The sequence below is a fragment of the Ruditapes philippinarum genome, unplaced genomic scaffold (assembly GCF_026571515.1).
Source record: "Ruditapes philippinarum isolate M1 unplaced genomic scaffold, ASM2657151v2 ctg720_1_1_1_1, whole genome shotgun sequence".
In the NCBI taxonomy this organism is placed as follows: Eukaryota; Metazoa; Mollusca; class Bivalvia; order Venerida; family Veneridae; genus Ruditapes; species Ruditapes philippinarum.
Window position 1 is genome coordinate 87583 of NW_026851871.1, and position 26231 is coordinate 113813.

Genomic DNA, 26231 nt, shown 5'->3' on the forward strand with positions numbered 1-26231 from the left:
TTTGTTGAATACTAATATTTGAAGTGATTTTCACATGAATAATTTTATGAAAATCAAAAGGTGTAAACTTAATTAAATTTCCGCGGCTTTTATGGAGAGGTGTTATTTCCAATTAACTTACCATTATTGAAAGCAAATCAGATAAGAATTCCTTTAAATGAACGTCGGGATTTATGTCTGTATTTGATTTTTGTTTACATTGTACTAAAAAGTTTTCTAACGCAGTTAGTGTACATTTTTGAAAATGACTGTCTTTCATTTGATACTGAAGGACCTTAATCCTGAGAACATTCCGCAATTTATCAGTCTTTTCGTTTAAATCGGCAAATCCGACATGTCGTCTGCCTTTGAACACGTGACTTGTTGCATTTTCGGACCTATCGTTCAAATGCTTATGTAAAGATTGACTAGTAAACGCCTGACGTAACAGATCAGCGTCCGATATTACAACAACAGGTTTTCTGAACATTTTGAATTGAAACAACTTTCCGTGAATTTTACTCCAATTTGTACACGTTTTTTCCATTTGACTAGAATCCACTTGATGAATATTTCCGATAACAGGGAGCCCTTTTGGGCCCGGAAGTGTAATTTTCTTTGGCTTAAGGAAAGACACTAAAGGTCCAAATTTGTTCATACAAAAAATTGTTTCCGCCAATGAAGATGCTACACCGGGAATCATTCTTTCGCTCTAAAAATTTAACACAATAACTCTACAACGATTTTCCTCCGTTTCAAGAGAGCTCTTACGCTATGGTCAGTTGTTGACTGAACTGATGCAAGTGTTTACGCGGTTTGTTTATATACATAAGTCCTAACGCCCAGTTTCTTTGTTATAAAATATTCAGTGTGGTTCATTAGATCGATATACGTAGGTTATACTCAATTCAAAGGTCTATTGATTCGCGACCGATATATTTGAATGATAAAATTTCTTTTAAATTAATCATTTTGACTTCGTTCATTTTAGATTAACCTCACTATTTTAGGACTTCAAAAGACGATATAGTAATTTTCTACTATTACTATAAACGCTTATTGGCTTAAGAAATTGAACAAAGGCAAAAATAGATAATTGCCAAAGCACATGTTTTCTAAATGCATTGATTGTAGCCGAAACGTGAAAGGGTGCGTTCAACCACAACGTAATTAGTTATATATAATAACATAATTTGCAATATCATGATCAACCATGGTCCTACTTATTCAACTTCGGTCACGCGTGCCTATGTCAGACGTAAACGTAACGCGATAACTATTATAAGAAATATAGTACGAGTATAAACGTGCGTAACGCTTTCAAGTATGTAGTATTCAGAGACGGATAAACGCGTATTCGTATATCATTTATACAAACGAATATTAATGTTTAAATTTCCCAAACTAATTTGTTTTAAATAAATCTATATTGGGAAGGCGGTTGAACATGGCAAACTAAAAACGTATTTTGCCAAATTAGAAAATAATCAAGTGTAGCCCCTTTTCTAAACTTAATTATCGGTTGTAAATCTGCAGTTTTAAGTGAGCTTTATTTAAGAACTATACTTTTTTTATAATTAATGTCCCATTTACTATTTCAACGCAGTGAAGTTGTTGGCAAGTAACGTCCAAATCTAAATTCATAAATTAGAATAATGTCACTGTTAGCAACGTAACTCATAAATTAGAATAATGTCACTGTTCGCAACGTAATTCATAAATTAGAATAATGTCATTGTTAGCAACGTTATTCATAAATAAGAATAATGTCACTGTTAGCAACGTTACTCATAAATTAGAATAATGTCACTGTTAGCAACGTAACTCATAAATTAGAATAATGTCACTGTTAGCAACGTAACTCATAAATTAGAATAATGTCACTGTTAGCAACGTTATTCATAAATTAGAATAATGTCACTGTTAGCAACGTAACTCATAAATTAGAATAATGTCACTGTTAGCAACGTAACTTTATAAAATAATGTATTTTAATCTATAGTGATTTTTCATATCTATTGAATTAAATTGGTTTATAATCGAAATGTTCGAATAAACAACTATATACTTAATAACTATTTACTTAATTGTACATTTAACACTGAGGAATTTCATTGTTTTATATCTTTATAATTATCTTTATCAAACCGAAATTCACCGCTCTATTTAAGTACAGTGTCATTTTTCTTTTCGTTTTGTACTTTGTAATGACATTTACAGATCTTTAACAATACATATAGAATTTGAACATAAAAGGGTGAAAACATCGTTAATGGCCGGAATATGGGTGATAAGGATACAATGTCTTTCGTTATTAAAGTGCCTGGACGTTTGGTTCAAGTCCTCTTTTCGATAATGGTCATATTTCTCCCCTCCCATTAAAGGTGCAACAATATTCACCCATTACAATATCCAAGGGAGATTACTTGTGTAAAGGATTTCGAAGAAAGTGGTCCAAACGAACGCAATATCGAACTTACATAAATATTTTACCCAATAGGTCGAGTGCCATTTTAGCTTGCGAAAGCGTGTGAATAAACTTTTATTTTGAATAAGCAGAAATGTTGGTCATTTACAAATATAATGTATATTTTAATTTCCATTCTCAAACATCAAAAAAATGTTTAGTTCAAAATCAAGAAGTTTATAAAAAAAAACATCTGATCGTTTAAAAAACCGTCATATTTCCATTTACTGAAGGAGAAAAGAGATTATCTAAACAATGTTTTAATGTAAATTTCGCAACATCATTATGGCGCCATAGTGATGTACATTGTAAAACATACCACGTGATTAATCTATTTTTAAACTTAGGGGAGCGACTAATGCTGTGCACACTGTCTGTCCCACTTTTCTTTCCGCTTGAGATCAATACGTTTAAAATCAATCGAAAATGTAAAATGATTTCCATCCTTAAAAAAATACACGCGACTACGAAACACCCACGCTAAATTCTTTACGGGTACATTACCCTTGACAATTTACATAATTACCTTTAGCAATATATATATATATATATATATATATATATATATATATATATATATATATATATATATATATATATATATATATATATATATATATATATATATATATATATATATATATATTATATATATATATATATATAGTATATTTCTTAATACATTTAATGTCATATCTATAAATAAATAAACCATGGCGCTACACGGATCGGTTCACTGGGTCAAAGGAGTGCTCTAATACATACATGTAATAAAGAATTTAAACTAAATTATTTAATTTATTCAAAATAACTTAGAGTCACACGCGACTCGCATTTCGTTTAAACGAGTTCCATTTCGCTCTTAAGTGTCCGGTTTCGTTTAAAAGACAATTGAACCACGCGGTTTTGTTTATGTTCTCAAAGCAACAAACACTCATTTCATATATATTAGTTTATATCATGTCTGACCATCTTTAAAGAAGTATGATAAAAATTTCTTTCGCTTCGACAATATCAAATGACTGTTTGAAAAAAAAATATATACACAAACCAGAGTGAAGTTTAAATAAAAATGTCACAAAAATGTCTTTTGTCTGAAAAGTTGATACATACTTCATGAATTTCCGATTTCAAATTATTTTGGTTGTGTTAATCTTAAGTAGATATGTACAAAATAATGCATTTAACGACCATATATACATATATCGCAATTATATTTCTCCATTTTTCTGTGGAAGCACGTATGCAAAGAATGATAGAAAAATAATTAACTACATATAGTGCATTGTATATATTTTTGCTGCTTTTGTTTCTGTGGGAATTGTAGTAATGTCGGCGGTGCTGCTTCTACCTTTGTTGTTGTTGTTGCTGTTGTTGTTAAAAATTGTGGAGGTGGTGGTGGTGATGGTGGTGAAGTATTAGTTTTTCTATCGTTATTTAAGCGCATATAAAGATATGAAGAACCTATAACAAATACACAGTCGGACGGTAAATTTCATATTTCTTACACAAAAATCATAATTTACTATTTTGAATTAAATGCAGAAAAAGTCCATGTCAGGGATAATGCCATTATTCTTCTGAAATGATTTTATTTTCATTTCTCAAAATCTGTGTACTTTTAAGGTCCTGTTATACTTTATGTCACACCGGAATTTGATACGAAGATAAGAACTATACTTTATTGAAAAATAAGTGTATTCTTGCGTGTGAGAATTCGAGATATCCAGTGTTCGTGTTAATAATATTTCGAAATTTTGCACACACAAAATATCACGAATAATACTTAACAATCGCGTCCTATTCAATGTTATAAATTTGCCTTTTGTGTCGTAATTCCTATCTCCAAGAATGTTATTTCAGTGCATATATAAGAAGTCGGGACAAAAGTTCTTACGGAACTTAATTCCTATTGTTGCCATTAATTTTCACACGCCTCTCAAATAATTTAAATTAAATAATTATTTAAAAGATTAATCATTTAAAGATTTATTATTATGAAAGTCTAAATGTTTATTCAGTACGTTAAGTTTTTAAAGTAGGTCAAATGTTTGGTTAATCCAGGTCAAATTTTTGGTTACTCCAGAGAACTTCAAAAACTTATTTGAAAAACCCTGGTTAACCATTAAATCTCACGTTCGGTATAAATGGGTAATTTGCAATATAATGTAATTTCTTATATGCTTTCGTTGATGAAGTGATGACGAGTGTTGTTGTTGTTTGAATTATTATAATTAATTATTATAATTATTATTATTATTATTATTATTATTATTATTATTATTATTATTATTATTATTATCATTATTATTAGAATTAGTTTTATTATCATTATCATTGTTATTGTTGTTGTTGTTGTTTTCATTATTATTATTTTTGTTGTTGTTGTTGTTGTTTGATACGACTTAATTTACAAAGCGACAAACTGTCGGAGGAAAATGTATAGTATATTTCAGTAGAATAAGACTTACTTTGACAGAACTGCCAACTTTTGGTTCACTTATCGAGCCTATTGAATTGCAATCGAAAAATAAAATCATTCCATACATGTAAAGCAAATGTACAGTTACTAAACTAATGGTTAAAAAAACATATTTCGAGATACATGTATTAATCAAACTCTTACCATGGATATTTTACTGCAAACTACAAGACGCTCATGTTTAATTAATACACATAAAACCCCAAAATGTTCATGTGAATATATTCTAAGATCAAAATAAAAATAATTTTACCTGTTTGCTAAAAACGTTGCTAAGGAATTGTCTAATAAACAAGTCAGTGTTAAGGTTTCCATTTTGATTTAACAGAGAGGAATTGAAACTGTTTATCTCGTCAAGTACAATGCTTGTTGAATGAATAATTTCATAATGTAACCAACTTTTTAAAATTCCTTTTTGTTTTTCGCCAATCTTTGTGAAATCACTGAACGAAAATCCTTTATTTAGCAACACATAGTTCTGGAAGAAAGGACTGGATCGTCCGTTCGCATGTTCGTTCACACGCAACAACTTCTCCACCGAATCAAATGAATTCAGCACGTAAATATTTTTTCTCAAAAGTTTAAATTTTGTTATTGAACCATATTTCCGACTAATTTGATGAAAGTACATGTGTAACCGGCCTCGTTTCACTTCCTTTAGTGAAAGCACTTCCGGTCCGTTGCAGTCAGTCAGCTTTACATCATATGTGTTCGATTTATGACAATTGTTCGGAATATCCGAATTCGAGACAACGCTTGACATTGAGTACACCTCCTTCTTGAATCCAAAGAACGGTGTTCCCTTCGGTTTACAAAAAGTTCTTAAAGTTTTAACGAAAGATGTCATATCGAAATCAGTGTCTTCTTATTGTACTTTCTCACAAAAGATTAAGTGACACTGTCATACTGGTAAAGCAGGTGTATTGCTTTATATACGACAAAAACGATACCCACTTCAAATAAAACAAATATATTGTAAATGTCCCACTTTCAATATCCTTAAGTAATCAAGTGTCGATTTAAACTGACAAAATTTTAAAGGTATTCTGTTCATTAAAATATTTGCTCTTGAAGTTAAAACCAATAGACGATGTAATTCGATTAAATATATTTTATGAAAATAATATCCAAATAGAATCAAGCATGTTTATAGTTGGAATATTTCGGTTGTTATTCTTAAACGTTACTATGGCACTAAACGCTCCTTGTAAGCAACCATCAAAACTAAAATAATTAAGAGTTTCTTTTAATTGATTGAACTTCTGACCGAGTAGTTCCGACTAGGTTATATTTAAATTTTAACGTAATGTTACTTCTTAAGAAAACAAATGTACGTTTTGCGAAATACTTTAAATAAATAGAATAGCATTAATCTATCTAGATCCAATTTCATAAAGCTATATACAGCGTTTTAAATCCAATAACATATTAAGAAAAATCAATTTGCTTTATATTATAAACCAATTTACGGTTTAAAACTAACGAGTGGAATTTGATTTCGTTATTTAAGAAGACGATGTTCATTTGAAAAGATTGTTTTTGAAGGGCACACGTGTTAAATGAATTTATGATTGACAGCGCTTTCAGAGCTTTGGTTCCCGCCCTGACCTTTTCATTCATGATATTATTGAACGCGACTTGTATTTATTTTGCTTTTTGGTAACGCGTAACTTGAAACTTCACACATTTATGAATAAATAATAGTTAATAAGTATGGTAGTAGAATTTTTAATTCATGCCAACACAGTGACTTTCTTACAGCAGTTTGACGGTGCCTTAAGATTATTCGGACAAATAAAACCTTTAAAAATGCGCAAATAAACAATGTTCGTGAAGTTGGCAGCCTAGCAGCCTAGCAGCCTAGCAGCCTGAAGTTGGCAGCCTAGCAGCCTAGCAGCCTGGCAGCCTGAAGTTGGCAGCCTAGCAGCCTAGCAGCCTAGCAGCCTGGCAGCCTAGCAGCCTAGCAGCCTAAAGAAAACTAAGAATAGTACATACATGAAAACCGTCTGAAATACATTAGTAGCACTTCTTTAGATCATTCCACGCCTTTTTCAATATCGTGATCTTTATTTTTTAAGATGTTGAACTTTATCGTAACATATTTTTTTCATTCTGACGCTTCGAAATTTGAAGTTAGCAGCCTAGCAGCCTAGCAGCCTGGCAGCCTAGCAGCCTGGCAGCCTAGCAGCCTAAAGAAAACTACGGATAATACAAACATGAAAACCGACGGAAATGAGTCGGTAGCACATACTTAGACTATTCCACGTCTTTTTTTCAGTATCGCGAACTTTATTTTTTTAAATATTGAACTTTGCTTTTTTTTTTAATTTCCTCTTCGAAATTTGAGCAGCCTAGCAGCCTAGGCTGCCTGGCAGCCTAAATAAAACTAAGAATAGTACAAACATGAAAACCGTCGGAAATACATTAGCAGCACTTCTTTAGATCATTCCACGCCTTTTTTCAATATCGTGATCTTTATTTTTTAAGATGTTGAACTTTATCGTAACATATTTTTTTTCATTCTGACGCTTCGAAATTTGAAGTTAGCAGCCTAGCAGCCTGGCAGCCTAGCAGCCTAGCAGCCTGGCAGCCTAACAGCCTAAAGAAAAGTACGGATAATTCAAACATGAAAACCGACGAAATGAGTCGGTAGCACATACTTAGACTATTCAACGTCTTTTTTCAGTATCGCCAACTTATCTTTTTTAAATATTGAACTTTGCTTTTTTTCTTTACTCTTCGAAATTTGTGAAGCTATCAGCCTAACAACCTGGCAGCCTAGCAGCCTGGCAGCCTAGCAGCCTAGCAGCCTGGCAGCCTAGCAGCCTGGCAGCCTGGCAGCCTAAAGAAAACTACGGATAATACAAACATGAAAACCGACGGAAATGAGTCGGTAGCACATACTTAGACTATTCCACGTCTTTTTTTCAGTATCGCCAACTTAATTTTTTTTTAAATATTGAACTTTGCTTTTTTTTTATTTTACTCTTCGAAATTTGAGCAGCCTAGCAGCCTAGCAGCCTGGCAGCCTAAATAAAACTAAGAATAGTACAAACATGAAAACCGTCGGAAATACATTAGCAGCACTTCTTTAGATCATTCCACGCCTTTTTCAATATCGTGATCTTTATTTTTTAAGATGTTGAACTTTATCGTAACATATTTTTTTCATTCTGACGCTTCGAAATTTGAAGTTAGCAGCCTAGCAGCCTGGCAGCCTAGCAGCCTAGCAGCCTGGCAGCCTAACAGCCTAAAGAAAAGTACGGATAATTCAAACATGAAAACCGACGAAATTAGTCGGTAGCACATACTTAGACTATTTCAACGTCTTTTTTCAGTATCGCCAACTTATCTTTTTTAAAATATTGAACTTTGCTTTTTTTCTTTACTCTTCGAAATTTGTGAAGCTATCAGCCTAACAACCTGGCAGCCTAGCAGCCTGGCAGCCTAGCAGCCTGGCAGCCTAGCAGCCTAGCAGCCTGGCAGCCTAGCAGCCTGGCAGCCTGGCAGCCTAAAGAAACTACGGATAATACAAACATGAAAACCGACGGAAATGAGTCGGTAGCACATACTTAGACTATTCCACGTCTTTTTTCAGTATCGCCAACTTAATTTTTTTAAATATTGAACTTTGCTTTTTTTTTTTATTTTACTCTTCGAAATTTGAGCAGCCTAGCAGCCTAGCAGCCTGGCAGCCTAAATAAAACTAAGAATAGTACAAACATGAAAACCGTCGGAAATACATTAGCAGCACTTCTTTTTAGATCATTCCACGCCTTTTCAATATCGTGATCTTTATTTTTTTAAGATGTTTAACTTTATCGTAACATATTTTTTCATTCTGACGCTTCGAAAATTTGAAGTTAGCAGCCTAGCAGCCTGGCAGCCTAGCAGCCTAGCAGCCTGGCAGCCTAACAGCCTAAAGAAAAGTACGGATAATTCAAACATGAAAACCGACGGAAATGAGTCGGTAGCACATACTTAGACTATTCCACGTCTTTTTTTCAGTATCGCCAACTTATTTTTTTTAAATATTGAACTTTGCTTTTTTTCTTTACTCTTCGAAATTTGTGAAGCTATCAGCCTAACAGCAGCCTGGCAAGCCGAGCAGCCTGGCAGCCTAGCAGCCTAGCAGCCTGGCAGCCTAGCAGCCTAGCAGCCTTAAGAAAACTAAGAATAGTACAAACATGAAAACCGTCGGAAATACATTAGTAGCACTTCTTTAGATCATTCCACGCCTTTTTCAATATCGTGATCTTTATTTTTTTAAGATGTTTGAACTTTATCGTAACATATTTTTTTTTCATTCTGACGCTTCGAAATTTGAAGTTAGCAGCCTAGCAGCCTAGCAGCCTAGCAGCCTGGCAGCCTAGCAGCCTAGCAGCCTGGCAGCCTAACAGCCTAAAGAAAACTACGGATAATACAAACATGAAAACCGACGGAAATGAGTCGGTAGCACATACTTAGACTATTCCACGTCTTTTTTCAGTATCGCGAACTTATATTTTTTTAAATATTGAACTTTGCTTTTTTTTTTTTTTCCTCTTCGAAATTTGAGCAGCCTAGCAGCCTAGGCTGCCTGGCAGCCTAAATAAAACTAAGAATAGTACAAACATGAAAAAAACCGTCGGAAATACATTAGCAGCACTTCTTTAGATCATTCCACGGCCTTTTTCAATATCGTGATAATATATTTTTTAAGATGTTGAACTTTATCGTAACATATTTTTTTCATTCTGACGCTTCGAAATTTGAAGTTAGCAGCCTAGCAGCCTGACAGCCTAGCAGCCTAGCAGCCTAGCAGCCTAGCCTAACAACCTAAAGAAAACTACGGATAATACAAACATGAAAACCGACGGAAATGAGTCGGTAGCACATACTTAGACTATTCCACGTCTTTTTTCAGTATCGCCAACTTATTTTTTTTAAATATTGAGTTTTCCGGTATTTTCTTTACTCTTCGAAATTTGTGAAGCTATCAGCCTAACAGCCTGGCAGCCTAGCAGCCTAGCAGCCTGGCAGCCTAGCAGCCTAGCAGCCTTAAGAAAACTAAGAAAAGTACAAACATGAAAACCGTCGGAAATACATAAATTTGAAGTAAGCAGCCTTACAGCCTGGCAGCCTAGCAGCCTAGCAGCCTGGCAGCCTAGCAGCCTGGCAGCCTAACAGCCTAAAGAAAACTACGGATATTTCAAACATGAAAACCGACGGAAATGAGTCGGTAGCACATACTTAGACTATTCCACGTCTTTTTTCAGTATCGCCAACTTATTTTTTTTAAATATTGAACTTTGCTTTTTTTCTTTACTCTTCGAAATTTGTGAAGCTATCAGCCTAACAGCCTGGCAGCCTAGCAGTCTGGCAAGCCTAGCAGCCTAGCAGCCTGGCAGCCTAGCAGCCTAGCAGCCTTAAGAAAACTAAGAATAGTACAAACATGAAAACCGTCGGAAATACATTAGTAGCACTTCTTTAAGATCATTCCACTCCTTTTTCAATATCGTGATCTTTATTTTTTAAGATGTTGAACTTTATCGCGTAACATATTTTTTTCATTCTGACGCTTCGAAATTTGAAATTAGCAGCCTAGCAGCCTGGCAAGCCTAGCAGCCTGGCAGCCTAACAGCCTAAAGAAAACTACGGATAATACAAACATGAAAACCGACGGAAATGAGTCGGTAGCACATACTTAGACTATTCCACGTTCTTTTTTCAGTATCGCCAACTTAAATTTTTTAAATATTGAACTTTGCTTTTTTTTTTATTTACTCTTCGAAATTTTGAGCAGCCTAGCAGCCTGGCAGCCTAAATAAAACTAAGAATAGTACAAGAATGAAAACCGTCGGGAAATACATTAGCAGCACTTCTTCTTTTAGATCATTCCACGTCTTTTTCAATATCGTGATCTTTATTTTTTAAGATGTTGAACTTTATCGTAACATATTTTTTTCATTCTGACGCTTCGAAATTTGAAGTTAGCAAGCCTAGCAGCCTGACAGCCTAGCAGCCTAGCAGCCTGGCAGCCCCTAACAGCCTAAAGAAAAGTACGGATAATTCAAACATGAAAAACCGACGGAAATGAGTCCGGGTAGCACATACTTAGACTATTCCACGTCTTTTTTTCAGTATCGCCAACTTATTTTTTTTAAATATTGAACTTTGCTTTTTTTCTTTACTCTTCGAAATTTGTGAAGCTATCAGCCTAACAACCTGGCAGCCTAACAGCCTGGCAGCCTAGCAGCCTGGCAGCCTAACAGCCTAGCAGCCTGGCAGCCTGGCAGCCTAAAGAAAACTACGGATAATACAAACATGAAAACCGACGGAAATGAGTCGGTAGCACATACTTAGACTATTCCACGTCTTTTTTTCAGTATCGCCAACTTAATTTTTTTAAATATTGAACTTTGCTTTTTTTTTTATTTTACTCTTCGAAATTTGAGCAGCCTAGCAGCCTAGCAGCCTGGCAGCCTAAATAAAACTAAGAATAGTACAAACATGAAAACCGTCGAAAATACATTAGCAGCACTTCTTTAGATCATTCCACGCCTTTTCAATATCGTGATCTTTATTTTTTAAGATGTTGAACTTTATCGTAACATATCTTTTTCATTCTGACGCTTCGAAATTTGAAGTTAGCAGCCTAGCAGCCTAGCAACCTAAAGAAAACTACGGATAATACAAAACATGAAAACCGACGGAAATGAGTCGGTAGCACATACTTAGACTATTCCACGTCTTTTTTCAGTATCGCCAACTTAATTTTTTTAACATAGCTTAACGCCGTTTTCCGGTACTTTCTTTACATTCCTGTTGGAAATTCCGCTAATGGAGTGTAATAACAAAATCTTCGTTTTTGGTAGTTATTGAATTAACAGATACTACTATGCAGGGAAAATAATTTAATATCATTTTAGGAAATATTTCCTTACAAAAATAAAGTAAAATGAATAAGTTTAATCACGTTTTCTCGTTATTTATTATTGAAGATGCCACTAACGACTGTTTTAATTTCATGAATTTCAATTTAAAGAATTCAAATTTTAATAAAACATTGATAACTTTCAAACACGACAAGTTTTTTTCACCTTAAACGGCGAAAAAATGATAGAAAAAGTTAAATATATAGTGGTTTATACTTTATTTGGTGTAGAGGTAAACCCGTAACATACCGGAAAACGGTGACGAATAAGTCTATAAACTGGAGTCAGAGTAAAGGAATTAAATATTCATATATGGAGCAATCACCTTTTAAAACATCTTTAATAGATCCATGAAAACAACATGTATTTAATACATGTTTTTTTTTGTTTTTTTTTTTTGTTGTTGTTGGTTTTTTTCTTTCACTTTTTTTTGCTGAAAACACGAGAGCCTAACCCGGTGCGTAGTTTGCGTAACGCACTTACGTGGAGTAACATTTATCGAGGAAAATGAAAATTAATTATACATGTATAATATTGATGTGAAAATTATCAGCATAACAATTACAGAGGCATGCAACACCGCCCCCCATTATTTTGATTGTGTCGTACGGGTATTGTTCTTAAGTTCAGATAATCTTTATGTTCATTTTTGTGTTCGTTTAAAAACATATGCCATTATATATCTCTTTACATTTCAACACATTTTTATCTTAACAGACCTTAAATAAATATGCTTTAAACATCGTCAACTTCATTATAAACATATCCATACAAAAATAGCATATCATAAATAACTCAGATGACGTCACTTATTGTCCATAGACAGCGGACATTAGTAGCCGAGAAAAAGTTCCAAGACTTAGACTACTTCCTACGTTATTCGAAATCAAATGTTAAATCCCCCGCAAATTACAAAGCATCAGAATTGAAAAAAAAAATAAAGTTCAATATTTAAAAAGAATGAAGATCGCGATACTGAAATAAAAACGTGAAATGGTCTTCAGTATTTTCTATCGATTCATTTCCGACGGTTTTCATGTTTGTATTATCCTTAGTTTCCTTTAGGCTATTAAGGCTGCTAAGCTGTTTAGGCTAACAGGCTGCTAGCTGCCAGGCTGCCAGGCTGCTAGGCTGCAAGGCTAACCAGGCTGATTAGGCTGTCAGGCTGTTAGGCTGCCAGGCTGCTAGGCTGTTTAGGCTGCTAGCTTCACAAATTTCGAAGAGTAAAAAAAAAAGCAAAAAAAAAAACAACAAAGTTCAATATTTAAAAGAATTAAGTTCGGCGATACTGAAAAAAGACGTGGAATACTAAGTAGTATGTGCTACCGACTCATTTCCGGGCGTTTTCATGTTTGTATTATCCTTAGTTTTCTTTAGGGCTGTTAGGCTGCCAGGCTGCTAGGCTGCCAGGCTGCTAGGCTGCTAACTTCAAATTTCTTAGCGTCAGAATGAAAAAAAATATGTTACGATAAAGTTCAACATCTTAAAAATAAAGATCACGATATTGAAAAAGGCGTGGAATGATCTAAAGAAGTCTACTAATGTATTTTCCGAAGGTTTTCATGTTTGTACTATTCTTAGTTTTTCTTAAGGCTGCTAGGCTGCCAGGCTGCTTAGGCTGTTAGGCTGCCAGGCTGCTAGGCTGCCAGGCTTTAGGCTGATAGCTTCACAAATTTCGAAGAGTAAAGAAAAAAAGCAAAGTTCAATATTTAAAAAAAAATAAGTTTGCGATACTGAAAAAAAGACGTGGAATAGTCTAAGTATGTGCTAACCGACTCATTTCCCGTCGGTTTTCATGTTTTGAATTATCCGTAGTTTTCTTTAGGCTGTTAGGCTGCCAGGCTGCTAGGCTGCCAGGCTGCTAAGGGCTGCTAGGCTGCTAGGCTGCTAGGCTGCTAACTTCAAATTTTCGAAGCGTCCAGAATTGAAAAAAAAATGTTACGATAAAGTTCAACATCTTAAAAAATAAAGATCAGGATTATTGAAAAAAGACGTGGGAAATGAATCTAAAAGAAGTGCTGCTAATGTATTTCCGACGGTTTTTCATTCCTTTGCCTACTATTCTTAGTTTTATTTAGGCCTGCCAGGCTGCCTTAGAGGCTGCCTCAAATTTCGAAGAAGTAAATAAAAAAAAAAGCAAAGGTTCAATATTTAAAAAAATTAAAGTTGGCGATACTGAAAAAAAACGTGGAAATAGTCTAAGTATGTGGCTACCGACTCATTTCCGTCGGTTTTCATGTTTGTAAATTATCCGTAGTTTTCTTTAGGCTGTTAGGCTGCCAGGCTGCTTAGGCTGCCAGGCTGCTAGGCTGCTAATTTCAAAATTTCGAAGCGTCCCAGAAATGAAAAAAAAATTATGTTACGATAAAAGTTCAACATTCTTAAAAAATAAAGATCAACGATAAATTGAAAAAAGGAAGTGGAATGATCTTTAAAGAAGTGCCTACTAAATTGTATTTCCGACGGTTTTCAATGTTTGTACTATTTCCCTTAGTTTTCTTAAGGCTGCCTAGGCTGCTTAGGCTTGCCAGGCCTGCTAGGCTGCTAGGCTTGCCAACTGCCTAGGCTGTCCAGCTGTAGGCTGATAGCTTCACAAAATTTCGAAGAGTAAGAGAAAAAAAAGCCAAAGTTCAATATTTTAAAAAAATAATGTTGGCGATACTGAAAAAAGACGGGAATAGTCTAAGTATGCTTGCTACCGACTCATTTCCGTCGGGGTTTTCATGTTTGAAATATCCGTAGTTTTTTTAGGCTGTTAGGCTGCCAGGCTGGGCTTAGCTTGCCCAGGCTGCTAGGCTGCTAGGCTGCCAGGCTTGTAAAGGGCTGCTTACTTCAAATTTTTATGTATTTCCGACGGTTTTCATGTTTGTACTTTTTCTTAGTTTTCTTAAGGCTGCTAAGGCTGCTAGGCTGCCAGGCTGCGCTAGGCTGCTTAGGCTGCCAAAGGCTGTTAAGGCTGATAGCTTCACAAAAATTTCGAAGAGTAAAGAAAATACCGGAAAACTCAATATTTAAAAAAAATAAGTTGGCGATACTGAAAAAAGACGTGGAATAGTCTAAGTATGTTGCTACCGACTCATTTTTCCGTCGGTTTTCATGTTTGTATTATCCGTAGTTTTTCTTTAGGTTGCTAGGCTGCTAGGCTGCTAACTTCAAAATTTCGAAGCGTCAAGAATGAAAAAAAATATGTTACGATAAAGTTCAACATCTTAAAAAATAAAGATCACGATATTGAAAAGGCGTGGAATGATCTAAAGAAGTGCTGCTAATGTATTTCCGACGGTTTTCATGTTTGTTACTATTCTTAGTTTTTTTAGGCTGCCAAGGCTGCTAGGCTGCTAGGCTGCTCAAATTTCGAAGAGTAAAATAAAATAAAAAAGCAAAGTTCAATATTTAAAAAAATTAAGTTGGCGATACTGAAAAAGACGTGGAATAGTCTAAGTATGTGCTACCGACTCATTTCCGTCGGTTTTTCAATGTTTGTATTATCCGTAGTTTTCTTTAGGCTGCCAGGCTGCCAGGCTGCTAGGCTGCTAGGCTGCCAGGCTGCTAGGCTGCTAGGCTGCCAGGTTGTTAGGCTGATAGCTTCACAAATTTCGAAGAGTAAAGAAAAAAAGCAAAGTTCAATATTTAAAAAAGATAAGTTGGGCGATACTGAAAAAAGACGTGGAATAGTCTAAGTATGTGCTACCGACTCATTTCCGTCGGTTTTCATGTTTGTATTATCCGTAGTTTTCTTTAGGCTGTTAGGCTGCCAGGCTGCTAGGCCTGCTAGGCTGCCAGGCTGCTAGGCTGCTAGGCTGCTAACTTCAAATTTCGAAGCGTCAGAATGAAAAAAATATGTTACGATAAAGTTCAACATCTTAATAAATAAAGATCACGATATTGCAAAAAGCGTGGAATGATCTAAAGAAGTGCTACTAATGTATTTCCGACGGTTTTCATGTTTGTACTATTCTTAGTTTTCTTAAGGCTGCTAGGCTGCTAGGCTGCCAGGCTGCTAGGCTGCCAGGCTGTTAGGCTGATAGCTTCACAAATTTCGAAGAGTAAAGAAAAAAAGCAAAGTTCAATATTTAAAAAAAATAAGTTGGCGATACTGAAAAAAGACGTGGAATAGTCTAAGTATGTGCTACGACTCATTTCCGTCGGTTTTCATGTTTGAATTATCCGTACTTTTCTTTAGGCTGTTAGGCTGCCAGGCTGCTAGGCTGCTAGGCTGCCAGGCTGTTAGGCTGCTAACTTCAAATTTCGAAGCGTCAGAATGAATAAAATATGTTACGATAAAGTTCAACATCTTAAAAAATAAAGATCACGATATTGAAAAGGCGTGGAATGATCTAAAGAAGTGCTGCTAATGTATTTCCGACGGTTTTCATGTTTGTACTATTCTTAGTTTTTATTTAGGCTGCCAGGCTGCTAGGCTGCTAGGGCTGCTCAAATTTCGAAGAGTAAAATAAAGAAAAAGCAAAAGTTCAATATTTAAAAAAATTAAGTTGGCGATACTGAAAAAAAGACGTGGAATAGTCTAAGTATGTGCTACCGACTCATTTCCGTCGGTTTTCATGTTTGTATTATCCGTAGTTTTCTTTAGGCTGCCAGGCTGCCAGGCTGCTAGGCTGCTAGGCTGCCAGGCTGCTAGGCTGCCAGGTTGTTAGGCTGATAGCTTCACAAATTTCGAAGAGTAAAGAAAAAAAGCAAAGTTCAATATTTAAAAAAGATAAGTTGGCGATACTGAAAAAAGACGTGGAATAGTCTAAGTATGTGCTACCGACTCATTTCCGTCGGTTTTCATGTTTGAATTATCCGTACTTTTCTTTAGGCTGTTAGGCTGCCAGGCTGCTAGGCTGCTAGGCTGCTAGGCTGCCAGGCTGCTAGGCTGCTAACTTCAAATTTCGAAGCGTCAGAATGAAAAAAATATGTTACGAATAAAGTTCAACATCTTAAAAAATAAAGATCACGATATTGAAAAAGGCGTGGAATGATCTAAAGAAGTGCTGCTAATGTATTTCCGACGGTTTTCATGTTTGTACTATTCTTAGTTTTATTAAGGCTGCCAGGCAGCCTAGGCTGCTAGGCTGCTCAAATTTCGAAGAGGAAATTAAAAAAAAAAGCAAAGTTCAATATTTAAAAAAATAAAGTTCGCGATACTGAAAAAGACGTGGAATAGTCTAAGTATGTGCTACCGACTCATTTCCCGTCGGTTTTCATGTTTGTATTATCCGTAGTTTTCTTTAGGCTGTTAGGCTGTTAGGCTGCCAGGCTGCTAGGCTGCCAGGCTGCTAGGCTGCTAGGCTGCTAACTTCAAATTTCGAAGCGTCAGAATGAAAAAAATATGTTACGATAAAGTTCAACATCTTAAAAAATAAAGATCACGATATTGAAAAAGGCGTGGAATGATCTAAAGAAGTGCTACTAATGTATTTCAGACGGTTTTCATGTATGTACTATTCTTAGTTTTCTTTAGGCTGCTAGGCTGCTAGGCTGCCAGGCTGCCAGGCTGCTAGGCTGCTAGGCTGCTAGGCTGCCAACTTCAGGCTGCCAGGCTGCTAGGCTGCTAGGCTGCCAACTTCAGGCTGCTAGGCTGCTAGGCTGCTAGGCTGCCAACTTCACGAACATAAATAAACATTACGCCGATAAGGGTATCGTTAATGATAAATTGAATGCAGTAAAAATTACATTTATTGGTTGCGGCAACTGGTTAATTTATCGTTTACGATATAATCATTACATACACTATAAATATTTGTAGCAAGCAATCGATTAATTTACCTTTTTGTGAGATACATTTATTGTGTGCAGAAATCGATTAGAATTCCCTTTTTCGATACATTGATTGTGTGCGACAATCGATTAATTCACCGTCTTTGATACATAAACTGTGTGCGGCAATCGATTAGATCTGCCGTTTGCGTGAGCAAAATCTATCACAATTTACGATACATTTAATGTATGCGGTAAAAGATTACATTATCGTTAATGATTTATTTAAGTATAAAATAATCGTTTACGATACATGTAGATATGTGTTGAAGTCTGTTTTATCATTTAGTGTTGTGCAAATATTTGCAGTACACTTCGTCATGAAATGAAGAGATTTTGTATATATTTTCAGTGACTAAAATATGTATGCTCAAACTATTCATGAAATGTCACGTTTTATATTATTGTAACAGTTGAGAGTGTAATCCAATCTGTTTAAAAGAGATCTTTTTCACAAGTATGTTAGCGATAATTCATCGAGTAGAATGCAAGTGGGCTGTTTCAGTTACTTAAATTTGAAAACAAATATGAATTCTAAAGGCTGTACATAATAAAACGATGAAATTAACGCCAAGTACAAGAGACTAACATGAGTTATGAATACAAAGAGATAATAATATTACCTTACAATTGTGAAATGGTTCATAGAGGAATGTCTATTATTTTGCAATATCTTGTGATGAACAATATAAGAATGTTTTAGGTCAATCTGTTCTTAAAATTATTTCCTTTTCCAATTTTTTTAGCAGAAAGCTTAAAATTGTAACCACCATATGACATGTAAACTCTAAAGTTTTGATTCATGAAAAAATACCCGTGAATATGTAAAAAAAACTTGTCCAAAGTCATCTTATGTTAAAAGATAATTGAAGTTTCGTCCTAAAAGATAATTGAAGTTCTGTCCTAAAAGATAATTGAAGTTCTGTCCTAAAAGATAATTGAAGTTTTGTTCTAAAAGATAATTGAAGTTCTATCTTAAAGAATGAACAAAAGGATAATTGAATTAGTTCTAAAGGATCCTAAGCGTATCGTCTTTCTGAAGGTAAAACTCTACAGTAATATAATAGCAACCATTCCAAACAATTGTACGAACAAATCGCAACACTTAAGCCATTTCCGTCAAGTGATTATTCAATCTTGGTTAGAAAAAAAATACATCTTTGTTTAATTTCATTTGAAATAATTTGTTAATCAGTTTAAACTGTTTAAGGCCAAATTTATAATAATTTCTTTCTTAATGCATTAACATCTGCAGTATCACGAAGACGCATTAAAAGTCCGAGCCAGCAGGGCGAGTTCGATATCTACTGTGGATGTTGTTGCATTAAAAAAGGTGCATAAACGCTATTCTTGCATAAAAGTATAAATTTCGTATAAAAACAACCGCGTGTGTAATGCTTTCCACGTGGTCACGATAATCTATCCGTTAAGGTATGTATACTATACATGCGATCCTTGAAGTTGTTTATATATGCAAGCTTACTTGTTTAGAGCAAATTGAAAATAAATTTTAAAAAATCAGGTTTATAGATTTTCTATGATATTCTTAAAAGGGTATATCCATTCTGAATTAGACACAGAACGTCTATCGCTTGAGTGACAGTCAATTTTAATATAAGAAAAATTCGAAACTTCTATCTAATAAGCCTTTCTGTAAAAAAAATTTTTTAATAATATATTTATTTTTTTCAATATGTGTCATCTAACTGCATTTGTTAATGAAATATTTGAAATATTTAAAATGGGCTAGTTTAAACCGACTTTTCAAGGAGTACCGCTCCTTAATATGTCGACAGATTCGTATGAATATTGCGCGGACATTTGCTTTAACATATTTTTTCTCTTAAGACATATAAGCCATTACACCTCTGTCAGTAATTAGTGTAACCCGTTGAAAATTGAAACCATATCTGTTAAATCGAAGAGATTCGATCAATAGTATAAATAATTGAATATGTATGTAAATTCTGACCATGAAGAACAAATTTGTACATTGCAAGCATTCTTCTTTTGTAAAGTTAATGAGGTTTCGCTGATTAAAAAGATTAAAATTCGTCTGACAAGCCCGCAAAATTACTGGTATAGTAGGGATATGTGGGCCAAGGATAATGCGGTTAGAGTTTTTTTAAAGACACACATCGACTTTCCGTATTTGTTAATTACTCAAAAAAGAAGAAATTGTCTACTATAATTATCATTCATGAAACAAAATAAAATCATACAAAATTTGATACGAGTTTTATTTATTTAAAATTAAACAAAATTAATTGTTGAATATATCTATACTTGTTTGTGATTTCTTACTTAAGTACTGTTGTTGTTGTTTTCGTAGCTTATGACATGCTTTCTTTATTATTAGTGTTATTATTGTGAATGATTTTTTTTCTTTGGAAGGCCATATGAAAATATGCTTTTCTTTCTGTAGTTTTCATTCAAACTGTATGCACCTATATGTAACCTGCTTGAAATAAGAAAATTATTATTATCATTATTATCATTATTATTATTATTATTATTATTATTATTATTATTATTATTATTATTATTGTTATCATTATTATTATCGTCGTCGTCGTCATCATCATCATCATCATTATAATAATAGTAATAATAATAATAATTATAATAATAATTATTATTATTATTATTATTATTATTACTATTATGATGATGATGATGATGATAATTATTATTATTATTATTATTATTATTATTATTATTATTATCATTATTATTATTATTATTATATTATTATTATTATCATTATTATTATAATTATTATTATGGTCATTATTATTATTATTATTATCATCATTATTGTTATCATTATAATTATTATTATAATTATTATTATGGTCATTATTATTATTATTATTATTATCAGTATTATTATCATTATTATTATTATTATTATTATTATTATTATTATTATTATTATTATTACTATTATTATCATTAGAAAGTAGATTAGAATTAGTAGATTAAAATAATATTATCAGGTCGATCCCTGCCTTTAAACTATCTTTACATATTATATTTAAATGCAACATAGTAGTATTGTCAACTTTTTTGGTGGGTAAATAATTGCGGTGGCAATTCAACCTTGATCAAATAATTGTTAACCGCACCACCCTATAATATCTTTACACCTATATCTGATTGTCATTACCGCATCCAAAGGGCTCGTTTGTTTGATATATTTTTTGCCATTATCATTATCTTTTATTATTTCTTAAATATTTATCTGAAAGAATATGATTTATTAAAAGACCGTAAATTATACAGTAAAAAAGCAAGACGTGGGTGGATGGCATTTTTCTCGGTGTTCAGTTATGAATTATAATAAAATGTTTAAATTCAATCCTTTAAATTCTATGTTTTGTAATATTACAAGATGTATAGTTATGATGCTTGACGAAAACGCCCTCTATCGACAACAATGACGTCGGCAATATTGTACTAGTATTGTCTGAATTATTTTTAACAATAAAATTTATCATATAACACTTTTTTGTTATCCTGTCTTATCTTATCGTATCGTATTATCTTATCCTATCTTATCTTATCGTATCACATCGCATCGTATTATCTTATCATATCGTATCTTAACTTAGATTAAGCGCGACAGTACGTATATATCCATAACTTCTGTTAATTTCTCTTAATTAAAATGAACTAGAAATATTTCTATAGTACGTGTACTCCAAGGATTAGTGGCTGTGTGGAACAAGCCATTGTTTCCTTGAGCAAGAAACTTTACTTAGTGCTGGTTTGGGTCCAGGAACGGATTCAAGTGTAGCTAGCTTCCATCATAATCAAACATGGCGTTTCCCTAAGTCCTTCCCCGCCCTCCGTTTAAGATAAATTATGTGCATGTATATACTTAATGATTCAATTTAGAGTATGGGGCAATGTATTTACGTAATGTATGAATGAAATCAAATTTATTCAGCCATCAGTAAAGAATGTAATATAATTATTCGTAGATGACATACATTCTCCACTCAAGGTATGACCTGAGGAAAGTGTTTGCGATGACCAGCTATCAAAATGCAATGAGCATAAAAATCGATCTATGTATTCGATAAAGGCAATTGAAAAGTAGACATCTAATTCTATCTTTGTTTTCCCTCCCACGACCCACGCCATTTTGTGTTTGGTATGTAAATAAGTTTTTTTCTTTTTTCACATAAAATCTTCTTTATATGAAAAAAAATACAAGTATTTAGCATCTGCTTGAAGTTTTGAACCACAGTTTTGAACGTTTCATTCAAAATACGTATTAATAGCCTATTTTTTATTTGTTTACTATGCAAAAACATCAGACTGATATAAAGATGTGATTTTCATAGATTTTAAAGTTTTGTAAAAATATATTTTCTTTATGATTTTTTTTCTTTAAAAGCAATGACTTTTGCGAGTACACATGTAGCGGGAGTGGAAACATACAATATCTCAAGGTATGCCTAATGTTTATAGATTTTGTACGGTGTCCTTATCGTGCCATTTAGAATGTCGTCCGTCGCGTCTAAGGGTAGACACACGACAATGCGAAGTGACATCGCGACAATGCGAAGCGACGCTCGACAACGCGAAGCGATATGCGACAATGCGAAGCGACGCTCGACAGTGTCAAACGATATGTCGCACTGTCGCCTAGAAATGTCGCGGTAAAAAAGGGCGACATTTAAGAAATGTCGCTTCGCGTTGTCGAGTGTCGCTTCGCATTGTCGAGCGTCGCTTCGCGTTGTCGCGATGTCACTTCGCGTTGTCGCGATGTCACTTCGCGTTGTCGCATTGTCACTTCGCATTGTCGAGTGTCGAGGTTGGTAGAAGTGCATACCACGACACTCGACAATGCGAAACGACAACGCGACAATGCGATACGACGCTCGACAATGCGAAGTGACACTCGACATCGCGAAGCGACATTTTTAAAATGTCGAGTAAATGTCGCGTTATTTTTATGATTTTTACACCGCGACGCTCAACATTGCGAAGCGACACTCGACAATGCGAAGCGACACTCGACAACGCGAAGCGATACTCGACAACGCGAAGCGACACTCGACAATGCGAAGCGACATTTGGAATAATATCGTATCGCATTGTCGTGCGTCTACCGGTGCTTGGTCAGAATTTACTAACTCACCGACAAACGGTGCGATCATGGAAGGGGTCGCACTAAACTGCTGACGAATTAGCTGACGATATAGATATATAGGAAACTGCTGACCAGTTAAATAAAGAAGGATTATCGGAAAATGCTGACCAGTTACACAAAGAAGGGAAACATTGAAGGTGTGAAGTTATATAAACACGCCGTAGGGGGTAATAAAAAGATGGGAAATTACTTTTATTCTTTTAATTATATTTTAATTTTTGCATTTATATGACTATGTTTATAAACTAAATTAATATATACATTTAAAGTACCATAATATCATACATTTTAAACACGGATTTACATTACTACATGTAATATAAATCCGTGATTTTAAAAGGATATATTAAACAGCTTTTTATACCTCTAAAAATATGCAAAAATTTGAATTAATGTTTTATAAAGAATTATGATGTTATGAGTTTTATCAAAATCTCTTGTTAGTGATATTTCAATAGAAAAATCTTGTAACGGAAAAAAAATGTATTTTCAAAAGCAATAATTGCAATTTGAATTAATATTAAATAAGTCAGCAGTGTTTTAACTTAATTAAATGTCGACAAAATTTTATACAATATATTGAATTTTCGTACATTATAAATGAATTAAAAATTTCACGACAAAATATATTTTTTTCTATATTTCTAACTGGTCAGCAGTTTCCCTATATATCTAACTGGTCAGCAGATTCTACTACATGTGTATATGTTTAACTGGTCAGCATTTTCTCGCCTGAATGTAAAGAGCGTTAAATTTGCTAACCATATAGAATAAGAAGAGTTTTACGGCTTAAATCAATTTGAAATAACATTAAAATTGGTCAGCAGTGTTTTTACTTAATTAAATGTCGACATAATTTTATAAAATAAATTGAATTTGCATACATAATAAAAATGAATTACAATTTCACGGCAAAATATATTTTTCTCTATATATCTAACTGGTCAGCAGTTTCCCTATATACGAGGGCTGTCCGGAAAGTTCGTAGACAAGGCTATAAAATTATTTTAAGCAGACATATCAATATGATGATTTAATACTTTACTTAAGTATTTATCTGCTACATATTTCTAAATTAAAAAAACATGATAAAAGTAATATTCGCAAAGCGCCGATCACCATGGCAACATGATCAACGAACCACGGAGCACTTTGATTTCATGATGATAGCTACTCGAATAAAAAGTTGCTAAAAAGATGTAATTTTAATGCAATCTCTCGTTTTAATTTTGTGACATCATAGGATAGTATAACATGATATTCAGTGTAAATTATGATGTCATACGTAAATAAACAGCTTGTTTACGGCGATATAGGCAATGAAGGTGCGTACATTTTGTGTTGCAAAAATGACGTCAAATTAACGGACGGAGCAACGTAATGATATTTAACTTCATAGCAACGCTAATATGGCGCCATCTGAGATTATAATCTTTACCTTTAAAACAAAATTAACCATGAAATGTTAAAGGCAACTTGTATTTAAATGAATAAATGTCAAACAAGATAAAGAAGCGGTGATGACAGGATATTTGTATAAGAAACGCTCCAGAAGTGACCAAAAGTAGCATGGCTGAAATATCGTAGATTGCGTTACAACATTTTTTGAAAAAAGGCAGACATCTTACACACAGTATGGGAACCAGTGAAATCTTTATTTTTAAAATAATAATTTTAAATATGAAATGTATGAAGCAATAACATGTATTAAGTATACGTCAGACAGGTACCATGATGGCTTTTGAAATCGGAAGAAATTAAATAGTTGGTAAACATGAATTTAATTTGACGCCGTTGACGTTGTCAAAGTGCTCCATGATCATGTATATATGTTGTATGTAAATACTTTTAAAATACAAACGTTAGTCACAGTTCAGTAATTTTTGATAAATGTGTTCGCTAGATATGTATTTTTATGCTGACAAAATTGTACAGCGTATGTATTGTTTTACAATAAAAAATGAAGATATGTATATGAAACTTTCCGGACATCCCTCTGTATCTAACTGGTCAGCAGATTCTACTATATATGTTTAACTGGTCAGCATTTTCTCGCCTGAATGTAAAGAGCGTTAAATTTGCTGACCATATAGAATAAGAGAGTTTTACGGCTTAAATCAATTTGAATTAACATTAAATTGGACAGCAGTGTTTTTTACTTAATTAAATTATAAAATGAATTAAAAATTTCACGACAAAATATATTTTTCTCTATATATCTAACTGGTCAGCAGTTTCCCTATATATCTAACTGGTCAGCAGATTCTACTATATGTTTAACTGGTCAGCATTTTCTCGCCTGAATGTAAAGAGCGTTTAAATTTGCTGACCATATAGAATAAGAAGACTTTTACGGCTTAAATCAATTTGAAATAATATTAAATTGGTCAGCAGTGTTTTTACTTAATTAAATGTCGACATAATTTTATAAAGTATATTGAATTTGCATACATTATAAAATGAGTAACATTTCACGGCAATATATATATTTTTCTCTATATATCTAACTGGTCAGCAGTTTCCCTATATATCTAACTGGTCAGCAGATTCTACTATATGTTTAACTGGTCAGCATTTTCTCGCCTGAATGTGAAAGAGCGTTAAATTTGCTGACCATATAGAATAAGAAGAGTTTTACGGCTTAAATCAATTTTTGAATTAACATTAAATTGGTCAGCAGTGTTTTTACTTAATTAAATGTCGACATGATTTTATATAATATATAAAATTTGCATACATTATAAAATGAGTAACAATTTCACGGCAAAATATATTTTTCTATATTTCTAACTGGTCAGCAGTTTCCCTATATATCTAACTGGTCAGCAGATTCTACTATATGTTTAACTGGTCAGCATTTTCTCGCCTGAATGTAAAGAGCGTTAAATTTGCTGACCATATAGAATAAGAAGACTTTTACGGCTTAAATCAATTTGAAATAATATTAAATTGGTCAGCAGTGTTTTTACTTAATTAAATGTCGACATAATTTTATAAAATATATTGAATTTGCATACATTATAAAATGAATTACAATTTCACGGCAAAATATATTTTTCTCTATATATCTAACTGGTCAGCAGTTTCCCTATATATCTAACTGGTCAGCAGATTCTACTATATGTTTAACTGGTCAGTATTTTCTCGCCTGAATGTAAAGAGCGTTAAATTTGCTGACCATATATAATAAGAGAGTTTTACGGGCTTTAAATCAATTTGAATTAACATTATATTGGTCAGCAGTGTTTTTACTTAATTAAATGTCGACATTATTTTATAAAATATATTAAATTTGCAAATAATGAGTAACAATTTCGTAGCATTTTAAATATATTTTTCTCTATATATCTAACTTTTCAGCAGATTCTACAATATGGTCAGCATTTTAATAACATATTTTTTGACTGTTTATTGTATTTTGTCATAGATAAATCAAGAATGACACGTCGCGTGTGAAATCGA

The 26231-nt window shown here is 33.5% G+C and overlaps 1 protein-coding gene across 3 annotated transcripts in view; it reads right to left on the minus strand.

Annotated features, from left to right (window-relative positions):
• The window catches only part of LOC132741779 (cytochrome P450 2U1-like), a 36532-nt gene that overhangs the window by 5451 nt on the left and 4850 nt on the right, over window positions 1–26231 (minus strand). Inside the window, exon 1 of one of the 3 annotated variants that reach the window (XM_060730051.1) lies at window positions 122–727. The exons of 1 other annotated variant lie outside the window; for it this stretch is intronic. In XM_060730051.1, coding sequence (XP_060586034.1) covers window positions 122–682 — 561 coding nt within the window. In that variant the 5' untranslated portion in view covers window positions 683–727. Of the gene's footprint in view, window positions 1–121; window positions 728–5181; window positions 6307–26231 lie in introns of those variants that run through there. One more of the 3 variants, XM_060730042.1, reaches the window with a different exon arrangement.